The sequence below is a fragment of the Hemicordylus capensis genome, chromosome 3 (assembly GCF_027244095.1).
Source record: "Hemicordylus capensis ecotype Gifberg chromosome 3, rHemCap1.1.pri, whole genome shotgun sequence".
Lineage (NCBI taxonomy): Eukaryota > Metazoa > Chordata > Lepidosauria > Squamata > Cordylidae > Hemicordylus > Hemicordylus capensis.
Genome location: NC_069659.1, coordinates 236,417,317 through 236,436,376, shown reverse-complemented (window position 1 = coordinate 236,436,376; position 19,060 = coordinate 236,417,317). Strand labels below are relative to the sequence as shown.

The 19,060-nt window shown below is 40.7% G+C and overlaps 1 protein-coding gene across 6 annotated transcripts in view; it reads left to right on the top strand.

Annotated features, from left to right (window-relative positions):
• MICU1 (mitochondrial calcium uptake 1) overlaps window positions 1-19,060 on the top strand; it is a 256,008-nt gene that overhangs the window by 199,573 nt on the left and 37,375 nt on the right. For 5 of the 6 annotated variants that reach the window (XR_008318809.1, XM_053305650.1, XM_053305647.1 and 2 more), the window contains one exon: window positions 5,079-5,216. Coding sequence is in view for 5 of the 6 variants with exons in the window: in XM_053305650.1 (XP_053161625.1) it covers window positions 5,079-5,216 (138 nt within the window). In the remaining variant the exon portion in view is untranslated. Of the gene's footprint in view, window positions 1-5,078; window positions 5,217-5,813; window positions 5,922-19,060 lie in introns of all 6 variants that reach the window. The other variant, XM_053305652.1, reaches the window with a different exon arrangement.

Sequence of the window (19,060 nt, the reverse complement as noted above, 5' to 3'; positions counted from 1 at the left end):
ATTCAGAGAATCGGCTGTCTTTATTCATCAGCACAAAAATATTCAATTGTACTCTTAAATTATAGATTTCTCTGTGGAAACATACATGCTTTCTTGTACCAGCAAGCCATAGTTATGTGATAAGAAGCTCTTCCTCTTTTTATGCCTATAGGGAATTCTGGCTGTGGCACTTATTACAGGATTTTCTGGCTTCCTCCTGTCCAATATACAGTAAAGAAGAGTATTTTGATGTCAGAGAGCAGAGGGTTTACCCATTTACACAAGGCATTAGTTGTAGCATGCTTGCTACAGTCCTTTTCTTTTTGATGAGCACAGCAAGTGTTTGCTCTTGAGTTTCTAGTGAAACACTGTGAAATTTGGAAAACCTTAAATGCTGTCAGATCGAGTGACAAATTGCATCTGGCTGAATGAGTTTGGGTTATTATGCAGTCCTGTCTAAATGATACAGCAGTATTCTAGCAAGGTTCTGACAGTCTGAAGACAAGCATTTCTTTGAAGAGCAGCTTGTCAGGTTAGCATTGGGCTGTTACATTTCTGTGGCTAATATCTTCATTGGCAACTCTTCTTCCCTATAAATGAATGAATTATATGAATACCGAAGGGAAAACACTTTATGCTTTGGGTTACATTCTCTCTCTCCCTCTCCCTCTCTCCCTCTCCCTCCCTTCCTCCCTCTCTCTCTCTCTCATACAGTGACAAAAATATTGTGCTACTGAAATTATGAATGGCCATCATGTTGCAGTTGATTTGACTGCAGATTGTAGTGCCAAATATTAGGATATTGACTGAAATGGGCACCACCAAAGAGAGGCAGTGTTTGCTTTTGAGAAGTCCCCTCCCCCCGCCCAAGCTGTTTAATCCCATACTACAAAGAATTGGAGCAGTTCCTAGAAAGCCCTGCTTACATGTTGAAGGGGCTGTTCTGCTTTGGGTAAATGTTATGACATATACTATTATATATACATCCACCATCATCATTATTGTTCTGGATACCAGTTTCTCCTTTCAGACTGTTCACTGAAAAGATGCTTAAGGCCACTCAAAAAATTATAGTATGAGCAGAACCCGCTTCTTCCACATAACACTGAGGCAGTTCTATGCCCCATTTCATCCCCCACCCATGCTTACAGTTGGCCCTAGCTCCCTGACATGTTCCTTGTAATGCCATGCTGCGGCCTCAAAGATTATGTCAAAGAAGCAGGTAAACACAAGATGCTGTTCATACAAGCATTTCTTTACCCATTACTGTAATGGAGCAAGTCTTGGACAAATGTGTATTCGCATCACACTCTACCCAGATAGTTGATAATATGGAACTTGGCACAGTACCCAGTTGTAGTGATCAGCCACCCCTCCCCTAAGGAGTTAACTGGAAGTGAACCCTGTCCCAACTGACAGGCTGTTGAACTCTAGGGCTCAGCCAGTCAGCACACCAGGTGGGTGGGAGCTAGAGAGCTGTTGAGAGAAAGAAGGCAGCTTTTTGTTGGAGAGACAAAAGAAAACATGTGGCCATGGAGGCATAGGTGGAACTGGGGGGGGGGCAGGCAGGGCACATGCCCTAGACACCACTGAGGTGGGGGCACCACGCCAGTTCCTGCCACCCCCACCCCATTGCCCACCTGCCCAGCCCCAGGGCCCCTCAGCCACTTGCCTCCAGTTCCAGCTGATCGGCGAGGCCTAGGATCAGCAAGGCCTGCAAACTGCAGAGCTCTTCTCTCCCCACCTCTCAGCTGATTGGTGGGTGGGTGGGGCTTCCAGAGAGGCCTCCGAGTAGGCCTCCCTGAAGCCTGTACTCGGCAGGCCAAGCAAGCCAGGAAGGAGGAAGCAGGCAGAGTTCTCTGCAGCAGCAGCTGCTGCTGACCCTCTGCCCAGACCATCCAGCACAGCTTTTGCCAGGTAGTCTGTGAATTCCTTTTTGTGGTCCCCCACCCCTATAGGAATTTGCTTGCCATAGGGCTTTAGGGCTTGCCATAGGGCATAGTGTGACGTATGCGGCACGTGTGTGCCCGCGGCTGAGACGAGCGCGCGTGCCGCGAAGGGCACATGCGCTCCGCCAGCTCTTCTTCAAGGCATAGACGGACAACGACGGGGCCAGGGATGGCAGGGAGGAACTCTGCCGCCCCAAGAAGATTTTTTAAAGCACCAGCACCGGAGGGGGAAGAGCGGTGGGGGGGTAAGTACTACCACCACCACCCTTAAAGAGACACTCCCCCAAGTGCCAGACCACGCTTCTACCGAACCATGCACACCACTAAGCACAACAGCTTTGAAGTCCTTTGTGGTGTGATAATAAAATATAATGCCTGGGTTTCTGAAAAATATAGGACATTAGGAAAAAATAATGATTCACTTGTATGTAGATAATCAAGAGAGCTAATGGAAACTCTCCATTAGCCTATCTAGATGTAAATTCTAATTTGCATTTTATTTGGCTATTGGGAATTGTGACCATGTAGCTGATTTTCAATTTCTTTGAGAAATATGGATTGTTCCTTTTTAATTGTAAATGATGATTAATACTTTTCTCAGATACTCATACATTTATTTTGTTTTGTTTTTAATTCAACAAAAGTGAAGTTTCTTACAATGAATCCATATCAAAAGTTGTGATTACTTAGTCTGCGAATGAATTATTCATTTCCTGTCCTAATCCTGAGACCTCAACTGAAATGTTACCATAGGCTTCACTTACATTGTACATGTTTACTGTGGAAATCTACTTGTATTACACAAAAAGTGGTCACTTGTGTTAATGCCAATGACTCTAGTATAGGAGCATGTTTACTTTAGTTCAGAAATAACATGTATGATGATATTATTGTCTTTGTGAAGAAAGGGACTTTGAATTTTTAAAAAAGTATTGTTCAAAAAAGTATCTTCATTTTTCTCAAGTTCTGAATAGTTGTTAGAAGGCTTTAAATATTAGAGGGTTTTACATGTAAAGTTAGTTATTAATTGTCTGTCAAATGTTGTTTATTCTGTCTTTCAACTACAGTGTTAAAAGATTCACCTTGTAACAGGAACAACATTGATAAAATGTTAATAACTAATAAACCTATAGGGACTTGTGGGAGGAAGGTTATTTTATATTTATTTTATTTTCACCTTTTCTTGTATGCTATGATTTAATGTGTTTTTATTGTATGTTTTATTTATTTATTTATTTATTATTAAAAATTTTATACCGCCCTTCCAGAAGGCTCAGGGCAGTTTACATTAAAACACCATTAAAATCAATTAACAATTAAAACAGAGATTGTAAAACTGCATAAAATAATCCTCTGAGATTTTATTCCTCTGTTGTGAGCCACCCAGAGAACAATTTCTTATGGGGCAGCTAACAAAGTTTATTGTTATTTATTTTTTTATTATTAAAAATTATGTATTTGCCCATTGCAATTTGCAATGCATTTTGCAACCCTGCCTTGAAAAATACTGCAGAAGCACACAGTAAAAGGGAATCTGTCCCTCCCACACAGAATACCATTTCAAACACAGACCAGTCCAAAAATGGCCAAAAAGAATAACTGGCCCAGAATCCACTGCCAACCACAGTGCCTGCACTGCAGTAACATCATTGGCACAAGTTGCTCTCTCACACACAATTATGATTCCTTATGTTACTTCCTAGCATTACAACAGTTGCCACAGCAGCACCCTTGCTTAGCAGCAAGCATATCCATAATCTCAACTAGAACAACTTCAGCCATATTTTTGGCTGAGTACACCTTGCAATGCAGATTGTAGAGCAGATGAGAGCAGTGAGTGAATCACAAGTTAGTCTCAAAGCCAGACATGGAGCTCATCACACCAGTCGCCAAGAAATATTACGTAATATACAGAGAGAGGGGCGGGAGATCTCCGACTGTTCATTCTTTGCCACAACACTATCTCACAAACAAAACAAACCACAACTCAAGGAAGGAAGGCACCCAAGTTCTGCCTTTGTCAAAGCAAAATGAGGTAGTTATAGCAGCAATAGCACAGCTAAGAAAAGAAAACCACAAAATCAAACCTTCCTTCCTCCTATCCTGTCTTGATGTATCCTCTTCTTCAAGAGAGCCACAGTATAAGGGCTTTCTCTGCCTCCCAGTCCCTTTAAATAAATTTTGAATTTGAAATTCCTTCCTTTTGTGTTCTCCCTCCCTTCCCCCAACCAATGGGGGCACGGCTACCAATGACAACATTTGATAGTATGATAACAAGCCAACCAAGAAATGAAGAGAATGCAAACCAACTGGAAGCCAGTGCCAGAAAACCAATCAGCAAGGGGAAAACAGACATCCAAAATGATGCTCTAAATGTTGAAAGCTTTCGATTGAAATGGGGTTGTTCTGCTCCAAGCTCAAAACAGGCCCTTTTTAGAGGGTGTTCAAAATACCCAAAATGGCCCGTTTCAAGTTGAAATGGTTCATGGTTGAAACATTCTGCACATCCCTATTGTCAGCCTCCTCAAAATTCAATGACTGGCTGGTATACTAATGTAATAGTAAATATTAACCAACTCAGGGTCCCAGACTATGTTTTTGTGGTCTGTGTGGAATCAGTAGCTCTGATTCTTAGCATAAAATTACTTCAATCAATTGTAACCCAAGCAGCAAGAACTCTGTTGTTTACAACCTGTGTATGGATTACAAATAATTTTTCTCTGTTTCTAAAACTGTATTTATTATATCTCAATATTCATTTTAAATTTCAATTGTTTCTAGTCCTCATGGTGTTATAAAGGTTTGCACATTTGAGAATGGTATGTTTAAAGACTTTCTTAGAAGTGAAGACCTTATGGCAGAACCTGCTTGAATCCCAGGCTAGAAGTGATAAATCACAATTATGGCCATAAAAAATGGTCCCTGAAAAGAATGGAATAGGTGAAGGGAAGATAAAGTACTCTGTCTGTTTTATGGGTATTAGAACAGTGTTCATTATCTTTTTTTTTCCTATCACAAATTGTTTTTACCTGTCTGTATCTCTCCTCAATAATGCATTTTTATATGAAGAGGAGTTCTGAATACACATTTTTAATAACTTTTTTTTGTGAATGAGCACAGATTATCAAATTTTGTTTCTTTGTCTTCCAGTTTGAAAGGCATGATCCTGTAAATGGACGGATCACAGAGCGGCAGTTTGGCAGCATGCTGCTGGCTTACAGTGGAGTGCAGTCTAAAAAACTTACCCTCATGCTGAAACAACTCAAGAAGCATTTCCAGGATGGAGAGGTTAGTGGCTATGGAACAGAGATAGCTTGTAACTTCCGAGATTGTAAAGTAATGCTTGTGGGGATGGTTCACCAACATCTGGACATTCTGTGTCAGAAGAAACTGACCACAGAATGTAGATGAGGTGCATGGATAAGAAGGGTTACAATACATGGTATTAAATGCTCATACACATGGTGGTATGCCCCCTCAGTCTTTTGCCTGAATAAACCATGGAAAGATGTGATGTGACCTTGAATTAATTGTCCATTATGACTGGGTAATTTGTCATTTATATTATGACCTTCTGTGGGAAAAATAAATGATGGAAACTAGGCTCGTAATCTTAAAAGAAAAAGAAGTCTGAGCTGCTGTGGTGGTTAATGCATGATAAGGGACCTTGAATAAAACATTTAAAGTAAAAGGACATATTTTTATCTGCTAATGAAAGTACAGGGTACTTGGTTATTGCCGTGCAAGAATGCCATGACAGCTCCTTTTGGAGACCCATAGCACATCTTTTCTGATTAACTATTATCTGAACGTAACAATTAAACCAAAATGAGAACTGATTAATATTTCAGAACCATTCCATTTCCCTTAACTATTTCAATCCAGTTCCAAGCGGACAATATATTGAGATGGAAGTTGAAATTCTGGCCAATACAAACCTCCATTTGTAGCTTTTCTAATTGGGAAGTCAGGGATTCCTTCTAGAAGGCCGCAGTAAGTATTTGGGAAACTGATCCAGAATGAACAGATAATGGAGGTCTCCTAAATCTCATATAGCATTTTTAGTAGTATTAATCCATTAAGCAGCTCATCATTAGGTTTAAAGATTCACATTTTCCTGGCAGAGCAAAAACACTCTCCCATTTGTTGAGGTGATTATGACATCAACGCTGCTCAACCTCCATATTCAGGGCAGGCCAGAAGCCTCATTAATTTCTGCCTGTGACTTGTTTTGCACTCATTCCTTAAAATAACTGAAGGATTTATGAAAGGAAATTTAGAAAGTCTGCCATTTATAGACTCCTTTATGATTAGATAGCTTGCTTGCTTTGCTGGCTATGAAGATTACATAGGATTGGAGATAAGCGGGGTGAAGACCACAAGGTTAGTACTAGAGCCGGTTCTATAACTCAGAAAAAATCTCCCTCCCTAAAGTATTGCCTTCTTACATGGTGTGCCAATATAGAGGAAAAATATTTTTGGTTTTTCTTTCTGTCCAGGTTGGTGCAATCTGCCCTTTTCCTCCAGGGAATGAAAATTTCTTGAAAATAAAGGGCAATCATTATTACATTTGAATGATTTAATTCTGGAATAAATAGGGAAACAGGCACAATCACACAGACCTTGGCCAAGGGTGGCTCGGGGTGAGGGGTGGGCAAGTAGGAACCATGTATTAGATTTCTAAAATGGGAATGGGGGGCAGGGGGGGCAAACTATGAATAAACTACAGAGATATTCAAACAGGTTGTGACACAGTGACAAGATCTGTATAGTTAAATATGAATTTGCCCCAGTACTTCTTAAACTCGTGTCATTTAGGAATGAATATCACATATTTCTACATATTTTTCCTTTAAGCCCTTCTATCCCAGCGTTATTACTAATGTTCTTTTCTGAGTGGTAATTTTATAGTTGAAACCTTGCTTTGTTCTTTCATGCCTGGAGCTCTCTGTCTAGCAGCTGGATGACAGGCTGAAACTCATTAGGTGTAGCTTCTCCAAGAATTGGGGATTGGAATTTCTTTAGTTGAATTTCTGGCTGTCATGCGGCTGAAGTACAGGCCAAATATCAGTCACATGGGCCATGCTGTTTCCATCCTCATACGGTAGTGAAATTGTACCTGTTGGGTGTCTGCCAATCATGTATCTGTTAAAGGTCCTGGGCCCTCTTACCCTTACAAGGAACTCAAAAGCCTCTTCTGCTTATAAGGTACAAGACTAGAGGATTGTAAAAGCTAAATAAAGGTAAAGTTGTGCTGTCGAGTCGGTGTCAACTCCTGGCAACCACAGAGCCATGTGATTTTCTTTGGTAGAATACAGGAGGGGTTTACCATTGCCATCTCCTACATAGTATGAGATGATGTCTTTCAGCATCTTCCTGTATCACTGCTGCCATATAGAGTCTGGGAAACATACCAGCAGGGATTCGAACCAGCAACCTCTTGCTCCCTAGGCAAATTACTTCCCCACTGCACCATTAGGTGACCTTAATCTGAGATCTTGGAGTTCTGAACTAAAATGGACCACTGTCAAATAGAAGCAGCAACACTATCACTGTTAAGCAGTTGAGGCTTAGTTGATAACGAGGAACAGGCTCAATCTACCTCAGAAACCTGAGCTAAAACATTGGATTGTAATAATGGTTGCCCTTTATCTTCATGATTATTTTCATGGTGATTTTACCAGCCCTGACAGAAATTATTCTCAGCTGTTATAGTGAAAGGCAAAAAGAGCAGGAAACTTCTCTTCTCTTCTCTTTGGGTACATGCACAATTATTTTTTTCGGTGTGCTTTTTATTGTGCTGTCCCACAGTGGTTCTATACACCACTTGTACCTTCTGGATTTTCAAACTAGCAGTTGCTTTTGGTCAGATTACTGCAGGAAACGTCGCTCTCCATGCTCGAAATGACCAGCTCTCAAAGAAAAAGAGCAGTGATGATGTCACAGCAGAGCCAACATGGCAGCTGCCTGTTTTGGGGGGCATGGCCAAATAGGCATTTCAATTTGATTTCAGCTGCATATGAGCAATTTCAGAAAAAACAAAAACAGGTGACTTGTAATCACTTTTTGGTGAGAATGGAACAATTTTTTTAGGAGACATCCCCATTATAGTACTTTGCACTTATAGAGCACTTTTTTGAGAATTCAGATTGCTTCACAATCATTCTCTAAGCCAGAGATTTCCAACAGGGGGTACTAGTACCCCTATGAGTACTTGAAAGGTTCCCAGGGGCTACCCAGAGTCTTCTGCCTTTCGATGCTTCAGCTGCACTATTTGTTATCTAGCTGAAGATTGCTGGCATGAAGCCAGTGTGTCCCCACTCCCCAGCAAAGTACCCTATGCAGAAGGGAAGGGAGGAGGGTGAAGACCTCCTCCTCTGCTTCTGATTGGCTGGCAATGTGCTGAAGCTCAGTGTACCCCCTCCCCTCAGCCTGACTGACAGGCTTCTGAAAATTAGCACTAAGTACTCCTATTGAAATTAATAGGGCAAGTAAAATTGTCCCTATTTAAATAATTGTCCCTGTTTAAATTTAAATATTTAAATAAATATTTAAATATTTATTTATTTGAAACATAAATGTTAATAAATAAATAAATAAATAAATTTCAACAAGACTGCTTATGAGGAACTTGGTATGGATGTGAGCCAATGTCTGTAGTAGCCTGTCTCCCTAATGGTAAACACTTAAATTTATGTTTTTATGTATATACATATGCACACACACAAATTAAGATGTTACAGTTATGAGATGGGCTACTATAGTCACTGGCTCACATCCAGATTTAGTTACTCATAAGCAGTTACTCATAAGCAGTGGGAGTACTTGTAATTCTGGATGCAATCCAGTTACTGGATTAGCCTGTCTCATAACTGTAGAGTGTGTGTGTTTAAGCATAAGTATGTATACACATACACATCTCTGTGGGGTACCTGAGCTGAAGGTTTGCAACAGTGGCGATACACTGGTTTAAAAAGGTTGGGAACCCCTGCTCTAAGCAATCCATATAATGGCCAATATTATATTGGAGATTTTGATGGGTGGGAGTATTGGGTTGAAGCTGAAAGAAAGTGACTTGATAGCTTCAGTTAGATAGCTTCAGTTTCCTCACAGAAAGAGGTGAAGCCTTGGTCAGAAAGTGAGAAAAGTGTAGAAGAGGGGCAGGCCTTAGTAGGGATTACTTAGTCGAGACTTTAGTAGAGTACATCACAGATAAAGATGAGGCTCTGGGATTTACTGGAGTTGGGTTTGCATTAGGGAGGTTTACTATGGTTGCTTGACAAGAAAAATAGGGAAGGGGGAAAGAGCATGAACAGAAGTGAACAAAGTTAGCCACATCTTTTGATTTCCTCCAAATGTTCTCAGCAGCCCAAGAGCATGTGCATAGATAACAAATGGAGGGAGTAAGCTGGAGCTGGGGGTTAGTGCGGCGAACAGCTCAGCTGTGGCAAACAGTTCAAGAACAAAGAATAAGAATAAGGAAGCCGCATATGTTTTTCCTACATATTCATAATAACCCTCATCATCCAGTCATAGTGTGCCTTGTAGTGCTACACATTAGAAGAACTTGCAGGAACAGATGGTTTAGGAAAACAACCCAGATGGTTCATGCAAGCAAGCCCAAGCTACTAGGGATGTGCAGCCGCCAGCGGAGCAGGGAGCAGTTCCCTTAAAAAGGAGGTAAGCAACTCCTTATCTGCTTGTCCACCACCCCACCACTTTCCAATGGCTGTGCCTGCTCTCCAAAAGGCGGTGCACAGTTGGAACGCTGTTCCCTGCAGCTTCCATGCAGTGTTGGCACACACATGGCCGGCGCAGCCTTTTGGAGAGCGGCCACCACCACCAGAAAAGCAGCAGGCAAGCAGGTACGGAGCTGCTTACCTGCTCTTTAAGGGAACTGCTCCCTGCTCCTCTGAACCGGTTTGAATGCTGGTGCCGCGCCTGAGTCGGTTCAGCGCTTCCCAGAGGAGGTGCTGAACTAGCTCGTGCACATCCCTACAAGACACATGCACCACAGGATAAGAAGGGGGAAATCAGGCTGCTTCAAATGTAATCAAGGCTTAGTTAAAATATCAGATGCTGGGGCTCTGCATTGCCTAAATGACTGCCAGTTCAAGCTGCATTAACAGAACTGATGCAGATGCTATCATTTTGGTTTTGTGGAGCATCCTGTAAAGCTAGTGGAAACTAATGATGCCTGAAATATATTCTTCCTGGCAGCTCTAAGCTTCAGTGGTTTTGCAAGAAAACCTACAAAACAAAATGTACCTCTCTAAACTGGGGCTAACCAACCTGACTGTTGGAAGAGTCTCACTGAGTCACTGATGACTTTCATCTTTTGAAAGGTCTGCTTATAGGTTTATCGCATCAGTAAAATATTCTTCTAGTGATGCTCTGGTTCCTGGCACAAGAGTGAAACAGTGATTCATTATTATCTGTGGAAAAGCTGCCTCTTCTTGAGAACCAGTGCATGGTTTTTTCAGTATGAAGGCATGTGTGATCTCATTCATGATTAGTGAATATCAGGAAGTCACCCCTGCCATTAAATGTCCTCTGGATTATCCAGACCCTTCCATTGCTGCTCTCTGCTTCCTTTGTATCAGGAAGTGGTCTCCTCCCTTTGTATCTAATTCTGCTCTCCTGCAATATTAATATAATACTTCAGGCAATTGCCTGCCTTGTTAATGAAGCAGAAATTACAGTTCTTGTTAATTATAATAATAATCTTTATTTGTTAGCTTCCCCATAACAAATTGTTTTATGGGAGCTCACAGCACAGCTTTACCATCAGGTCATAACACATTAAATAACAGACCAAAAAAGCGGTGGGGGTGGGGGAAGTGGGCACAGCGGGATACAAAATACAACACAAAACAATTTAAAACTTTTTTAAAATCAAAATTTAAAGGTCCTGATTGAACAGAAAGCATAGAGTAACCCCACAGTCTCATCACACCTGGCGTCTAAAAGAACAAAGTGATGAAGCCTGGTGAACCTCATTGGGGAAGCTATTCCATAGTGTGCAGCCACTGAAAAGGCCCTCTCCCTTGTAGCCACCCGCCTCACCTCATTTGGCAGGGGCACTTGGAGCAGGGCCTCCGAAGAAGATCTTAAGGTCCCGGTTGGGACATATGGGGCAAGGCACTCTCTCAGGTAACCACAACATCAATTAGGGTATTTCATTAGCTCAGCTCCTTCCTATCCTGGTTTCCCATTTCCCCTTCTTTAGGTTTAAGGTATGACACTCCTAATCCACATGAAGTGCACATTAAATCATTTAACATATACAAGCATAATCTCGAACATAGGTTAAGTGTTAATGCCAGAACATGCATTTCCATCTTGCGTGTTTCTATGACATGTGGGAACATCTTGCAAGTTTAGATGATTCCAGCCTCACATTGTATTCAGTAAAATTTATTATTAATTAGATTTATAATCTGTAGGTGTCACTGTCTGGAGTCGCCTGTTTTATAACTGTAGCCTTAAAGGTCCCAAGGAAAGAGGGAAGGGGGTGTCTGTGGCTCCCCTTTATCTTCTTCGTAAGACCTGAGATAACCACCTCACCCTGCCTCATTAAAGCATCGCCCCTGCTAGTTTGCATTAACCATGAATAACATTAGTCAGTTGTAATGCTGAACTATGTCACATGGTGGAGAGAAATTAATATGGGAAGAAAAGGGGTTGGTAAAGCAAGCCTGCTACCTTGATCACTTAACAGCCAAGTTCTGTCTCTTACTGAAGAAAAAAAAAAGCAAGAACACATTTTCAGTTGGTGCTGCAGATTTTCTGTCTTTTTAGTGACTCTGCAAGTCAGTGAACAAACCCAGAACAGCTCCTCGTTACTATCAAGGGGGAATAAATCAAAACTATACTTTTTAATAAGACATTGTTTTATAAATCGTGTAATATTCAAGGCTGAGGAAACAAAAACTTCAAGGTTTTGTACTAGAATGGCCACTTCTGGAACATTGAGCAGTATTCTTTTAAGGTGGACGTTAGCACAGATAAAGGGATGCAAGAGTAGCAATTTGTGTTGATAGTCACACAGCAAATGTTTGACAGCTTTTTGCAGAGAGCTATACAGTAACTAATTAAATTAGAGAGGCTCATCTATTACAGATAGTGCTTGCTCACATTCAGTCCTTGTCACTCCAATTCATTGTCTGGATTTTGGTTGTCCTTGCAAAAACTATTTTTATTGTCATTTGCCTTCCTTGAAAGTGTGTGTATACAAAATTCTTGTTTGAATAGCATATTTCATCATTAGTTTAAATCCTTCATCTTAAAGATATATAAGGAAATCACTCTAACTTCTGTTTGAACGTGCAAGGTCAGTCATACATTAAAGCACCAGCAAAATGATATGGTAGTAACAAAGGCCAGGTAGATTTGTGCTACCAATTACAGAATTTGCCTTCCAGCATGGTGTCCAGCACATCCATCACATGCCTGAGAATATTGGGTTTCTATTAATAATTGTAAAATGTGTCTATTTCTCCCCTGCATCACTGAGGTGCTAACTTCTAAAGGTGCATGAAAAGTATGCCTCTATTGGGCACCTTTTTTCAGTCTTGAAAGCTGTCTGTGGGTGGAAATAGATGGTTGATGAAGGAGATATTGTACTGACAAATGCAAGACTCACCATTCCATATTTGCTTCCAGCATGCAAAACAAGGGAATGGGCATTTCTATAAGAGGTCAGTCTACAGACCCATACCAAAGAAAGAAATCTTGCATAACAGATTGTGCAAACCATCGCACTATATCCTTAATTTCATATGCTAGCAAAATAATGCTCAAGATCATCCAACACAGATTAGAGCCCTACATGGAAAGGGAAATGCCGGATGTTCAAGGTGGTTTTAGAAAAGGCCAAGGAACAAGAGACATCATTGCTGGTGCACGCTGGATAATTGAGAAATCCAAAGAATACCAAAAAGAAGTCAATATGTGCTTTATTGACTGCAGAAAAGCCTTTGATTGTGTCGACCATGTCAAGTTGTGGAATATCCTTGGGGAAAATGGGCGTCCCAGAACATCTCATTGTTCTCATGAGAAACCTATGCACAGGACAGGAAGCCACAGTCCAGAAGGAACATTGTGAAACAAACTGGTTCCAGATCGGCAAAGGAGTAAGACAAGGCTGTCTACTTTCTCCTTATTTATTCAATTTATATGCTGAACATATACTGAGAGAAGCTGGATTGGAAGATGAGTGGTTTTAAAGTTGGAGGAAGAAACATCAATAACCTGTGCTATGCTGATGACACCACTCTGATAGCTGAGAATGCGGATGATTTGCAAGTTCTAGTAATGAAAGTCAAGGAGCACAGTGAAAAAATGAGACTATGACTAAATGACAAGAAGACTAAACTAATGACAACAGATACAGCAACCAGTCTCAGAATTGATAATGAAGACACTGAAGTGGTGGATAGCTTCTGCCTTTTAGGATCACCCATCAACAGTAAAGGATCCAGCAGTCAAGAAATACGCCGCAGACTAACACTTGGTAGGTTGCAATGAAGGCCTTGGAAAGCATATTTAGATGCTGCGACGTGTCTATACCTACAAAGATTAGAATAGTTCAGACAGTGGTTTTCCCCATGACACTCTATGGATGCGAAAGCTGGACTTTGAAGAAGCGAAGTAGAAAAAGTATTGACGCTTTTGAACTTTGGTGCTGGAGAAGACTTTTGAGGAGACCATGGAAATAAACAAATGGATCATAGAACAAATCAATCCAGAACTTTCACTCAAGGCACAAATGATCAGGCTCAAACTATCATACTATGGACACATTATGAGAAGACCCAGCTTCCTGGAGAAGTCCATAATGCTAGGAAAAGTGGAAGGAAAGAGAAGAAGAGGACAACCAGCAGCAAGGTGGATGAACTCAATTGCGACAGCAGTAAATGCAGCACTGAGAGACCTTAAAGGCCAAGTTGAAGACAGATCATCTTGGAAAGAATCTATCTGTGTGGTCGCTAAGAGTCAACACTGACTTGATGGCACTTAATCAATGAAAAAATAACTTAACCATTCAGCCTAACTGCCACTTTTCCTTTGCAGCCTGTTTCCCCAGCCACTTTCTCCCATTTGTCCCCATTTTGGGAGCCTAACTGTGTGAAGAGGTTGCGAAGGGAAAGCTGTAGACAGGGATCAGATTAGGAACATAGGAAGCTGCCATATACTGAGTCAGACCATTGTTCTATCTAGCTCAGTATTGTCTTCACAGACTGGCAGCGGCTTCTCCAAGGTTGCAGGCAGGAATCTCTCTCAGCCCTATCTTGGAGAAGCCAGGGAGGGAACTTGAAACCTTCTGTTCTTCCCAGATCGGCTCTATCCCCTAAGGGGAATATCTTACAGTGCTCACACCCTTCTGCTGTGTATGTCATGGAACTTCTGATTCCACCCTATTATTCCCCTCTGCTTAACTACTACTTCTCAATACCACTTGAGTCCTAGTCTTCCTCCTTTTCATCTGGAGCTTTCCCAAACAGGCAGCTTTACTGTGGCATCAAGTGCCTAGAATTAAACCACTTTGAGCACTGCACCAAAGCGCTACAGTTTTAGGTTGCATATAATGTGCAGTAACTGCGATTCTTGAGGAGCAATGCTGAATAATGCCATTGGATGTATGAACGGCAGTTTCTGTTGCCATCCTGGCATCGCTCTAAATGGTTCCCTTGTATGAACTACCCGCACCCCGCCTAAGGGTACCAAAGTTGTGTTATATTGCCCCTGTTGTTCCATTATACTACCCTCCCTCCCTCCCTTCCTCCCTCACTTAAGTTAGGAGAGAGCCTACTTCAGATATATACAGTGTCTGAATCTAAGGAAATCCATATCGTAATAAGCTAAGGTGTTTCTTTGTGTTGCAATATAGCTAGCAATGCTATTCTTCTAAAGTAACTTAGTAGAGGTGGTGCACACTTGAATAAATGTTTATTGCTTCTGATATTACAGCTTGTATTTGCAATTCACAACCTTATTTATTGTGAGCAGTTTTGACAGGAAACATCAGAATACAAATAAAAATGTTAATAAAGTGAGACATTAAGATGTGGGTGCAACAATCGACACCATTAAAAGCAACTTAATAAAAAATGCATCAGCAGAATTACATGGTAGAGGGTACATAAAATCATACATATAAAAAGTATGACATATACATACATATACATATAACATGTTTCAATGGACAAAGTTGCTTATGTTTTTGTACCTTTTCATTTAAAAAAAATAGTATTCAGATAATAAGCTCACCAATTGGCACAATTCTAATTAGGATCAATTTACAACATTATTTTGCCTTTCAGAATGTGGGTTTTGGTGCTGAGCGTGAAATAGGCTTAAGAGCTCTGGCACAAGCGTTTTATCTCATCAGTTCCATAATCTTGCCTTGTGGCATCCTCTTCTTCTCCTGAAACTGAACACATTTGCAAGGCATGGGTGGGGGGTGCGTTCTTTCCATTCAAGGCCCAATGTTACAGCGGTCGTATTAAAGCAGCAAGGGTTGGCAATATTCCCTTCTCTTGATCTCCTGGGTCCCAGAAAGTAATGCTAAAGCCACTCATCCATTTCACTACATACATTGCAGTAAATTGATGTCACTGAGTTTTTGTTACCAGCCAGAGAAAGTGACAATGAGAGCACTTGGGAAGAAATGTTGAGGTCAAAGCTCTCCATTTCACAACTCACTAGATTATTTTAATGGTAGGACTTCCTTTCATCCAGACTATTTATTCCATCTAATTCAGTTACATCTCCTAGAATCCAGGAGTTAGAAAGGCCTTCTAGTCTAACCCCAAGTGCTAAGGAAGGAACAGCCTCACAGCTGCCCTCCAGCACACAGCCTGTGCAATTAAGATCTCAGTGAGCCACAAGAGGACAATAGATGCATGTATCCCATTAAAGTGCTTGCAGAGTAACAGTTCTGTGTTTATGCAAACGAGAGCCTTTACAGAAAGGTCTGTTAACCCGAATTTCCTCTGGAAGAGAGTATGTGCATTCACACACCAGCCAGATTTACCCTGAAGTCCATTCGAGATCTTTGGAAACACAAATTGGGCTTTCACTGACGTAGAATCATCAAAATGATAAGAGGGGGAAATGTGGACAATGTGAAGAAACCTTTTTCCATATGTGGTGGTCATGCGGGAAGGCAAAGGCTTTTTGGGATATGAAATATACTGAGTTGTAGAAAATTTTCAAAATGACATTTCCTAAGAGGCCAGAATCCTTCCTGCTGGGAATATCCCAAGGAGAGTTTTCCAGAAGAAATTTAACCTTTTTTATGTATGCAACCATGGTGGCTAGGATAGTATATGTACAGAAATGGAAAGACACTAAAATGCCCTCTAAAGAAGACTGGTTAATAAAAATTTTGGAATATGCTGAGATGGCAAAGCTTACAGCACTTATAAGGGATGAAAATTTGGAATCTTTCAGAGATTGGGAACCATTTTTATTTTACTTAAAGAACTATTTTTCTAATATGGGCTTTTCAGCAGGATTTGAAATATAGTAATAATAGCTGGTTGGGTTGTGTAAAATCGAGCAGTAATGTGGACTATCTATGTTTTGAATTATTATAGCAATGGTTTATATGTATAGTTAACGTGAACTGTGCAGATAGGTAAGCAGGAAGTCAATATTTACTTAATTGTAAGCTATTGTAAAAGCCAATAAAAATTTAAAATGCAAAAAAATGATAAGAGGGAAACACTCTTTAGGAAGGCAGATATAGTTGTTTAGAAACGCAATCAAGCTGACTTGCCTAGCTGCGAAGAGTGGAAAAATCAGTTTTCAGGAAGCAAACTCTTTAAGTTCTAGTTACAAAAGTAAAACCTCTGTGTTTGCTGAAGTTGACCTTTTTTGAACAATATTAGTCTGTTTGCTTAAGGTTTTTGTTGGATAAAACACCTCATATGTGTTGGGGGAAAGGGAAGAAATATATTAGTCTATATAAATTCTCCCAGTCTATTACACAAGGTCTTGAAGGCAACATTGTGTTCCTACCCAAGGAGGAACCTGCCCTCTCTCGCTCTCGTGAGCGCTCTCTCTCTCCCTCCCCACCGTTGGCTTGAAGGAAAACACAGAGGCATGCAATGTGAATGTGCACCAAAAGAAAACCTGCGAGCAGACGGGAGGGACTGCTTCCCTCATGCTGCGAGTGTAATTCGAAGTGACTTCGCGCAACGTTTACCCCGAGAGCTGGAAGCTATGTGTGGGAAAGCTCCAAGAGGGCTAAATCACATAAGAGGGTACAGCAGCACTTCCTTAAGAGAACTCCTATGGAAACTACCTTGAGAACTTTTGCTGAAAGGCAGTATATACATTCTCATAGTCATAGTTGTTGTTTCCTCCATAATAGTCTAAATGTTTTCATAATACTCTTTTTTTTCCCTGGTGAATTTGTGGTAACTTCCTAATGGGAAACTAAAACTTTCATATACTGATCCACTGTTGACAAGGGCGACTCCAGAGTGGGGTGAGAGCCCCCCACCAAGTAATTTGCCCCCACCTGCCCCCCAATTCTGATTCAGAAATCTAATATGTGGGACACAGCTTGCCCACTCATAAATGCATTTAGTCCTTTATGTGCCCTCGCTCAGTTTTTTTCCTGGTGCTACCACTGACTGTTGAACAATTAAGGCAAGCCTATAGAGCTGTTTTCATTTAAATCTATCATAGCTGACCCATCCATAAGCATGATCCTGAAGTTGGCTATAGGCCATGTATGATATAATAGCTGCATGTTGTTGCAAAGGAAAGGGTTGTTGCAAAGAAAAGAGTATGTTACACTGACTTCTTTAAAGAGCCAGATACACTAATGAGACTTTGAAGTTGTTCAGACCCAAGCTCCATTGGTCTTCAGTGTGCACACAGTTTAGCACATACAAATAGTATGTTCTCATGGTGGTTTTCATTCCACAGTGGGACGTTACCATTGGCACCTTGAGTATTCCCTAATTCATAAAGAATGGAGCAGCCCCTGTTCGAGCATAGGGACAGCTCATGCACAGTAGATCTGCTAGATACAAAAAAGTTGATAGTGTGTTCCAAACAGAATTTCATTGCTGCATTTTTAATAATCTTGTTTTAATATCTTTTTTTTTTTTTGCTCTGAATCTGTACCAAAGTCACTATGGTTCCATGCTGAACAAGAGTACTTTTTTTTTAATGTAAGACTACCAGTGGATAGGAAGCTGAATGCTCATGTGTCATTCTGAAAAATATTGAACCCCTGTGGCTTTTAGTCTGCATGACTCTGATTTTTTAGCCTACTTTCCACATGGAAAGTATCCTTATGAGATCTCCTTACTGTCCGGCCTTGTGTGTCTCCCCTTAACAACTTTGCAAAGCCTTCACCAATTTGGACCATATTTGGTACAGATGTTGTGCCACATAGGAACACACTGAAATGGCATGGTTTGTGATGAGTCCATGTACTCTGATCCAAGATGGCAGCCACATAGAAAGTAGGCATATTAGTTCATACCTAAACTGACTGCTTGTTTTCTTTGAAGTTACAAAGGAAGTTGATTTGATGATAGTGCAATATATGGCCCAAATTGAAATTGTTTGAATCGCCAAACAATTTATTTGAGGTATAAACAAGTTTGCAGGTTAGTAAGGATTATTTAACATAATAAACACTTGTTGCTGGGGTTCTAAAAATTTGTGTGACAGACAGACTGTGGTACTAATGGCATCTTATATTACAGAAAACATTTCAGGCAGTGTAATGGCAGATCTTTCAATTCATACAAAGATATAAATAGAGCCTCTTGATTTTGACATACTGTTTTCTTCATGAGAGAGAAGTCAGTGTTTCCATTTACAATTTCATGTTCAATATTTTAACATTCTCCCACTGGAGAGTGATTTTAATTATTGAGCTTTGATCTGTATATTGATTTTGTGGGAAAGGGATCAAATCCGCAGCTAATGGCAAAATTTATGAGAAAGGCAGTGCCATCTTTTTAATTTTGTAGTTTTGTCATTTCGGGGGTGAGGCCTGCATAACTCTGTGTGCATTTTGCAGAATTATTTGCCAGTTTAGCTTTCTAATCAGCGTATCAGATTGGAATATGTGATAAAGAACTTGAAATGTTTGAGTG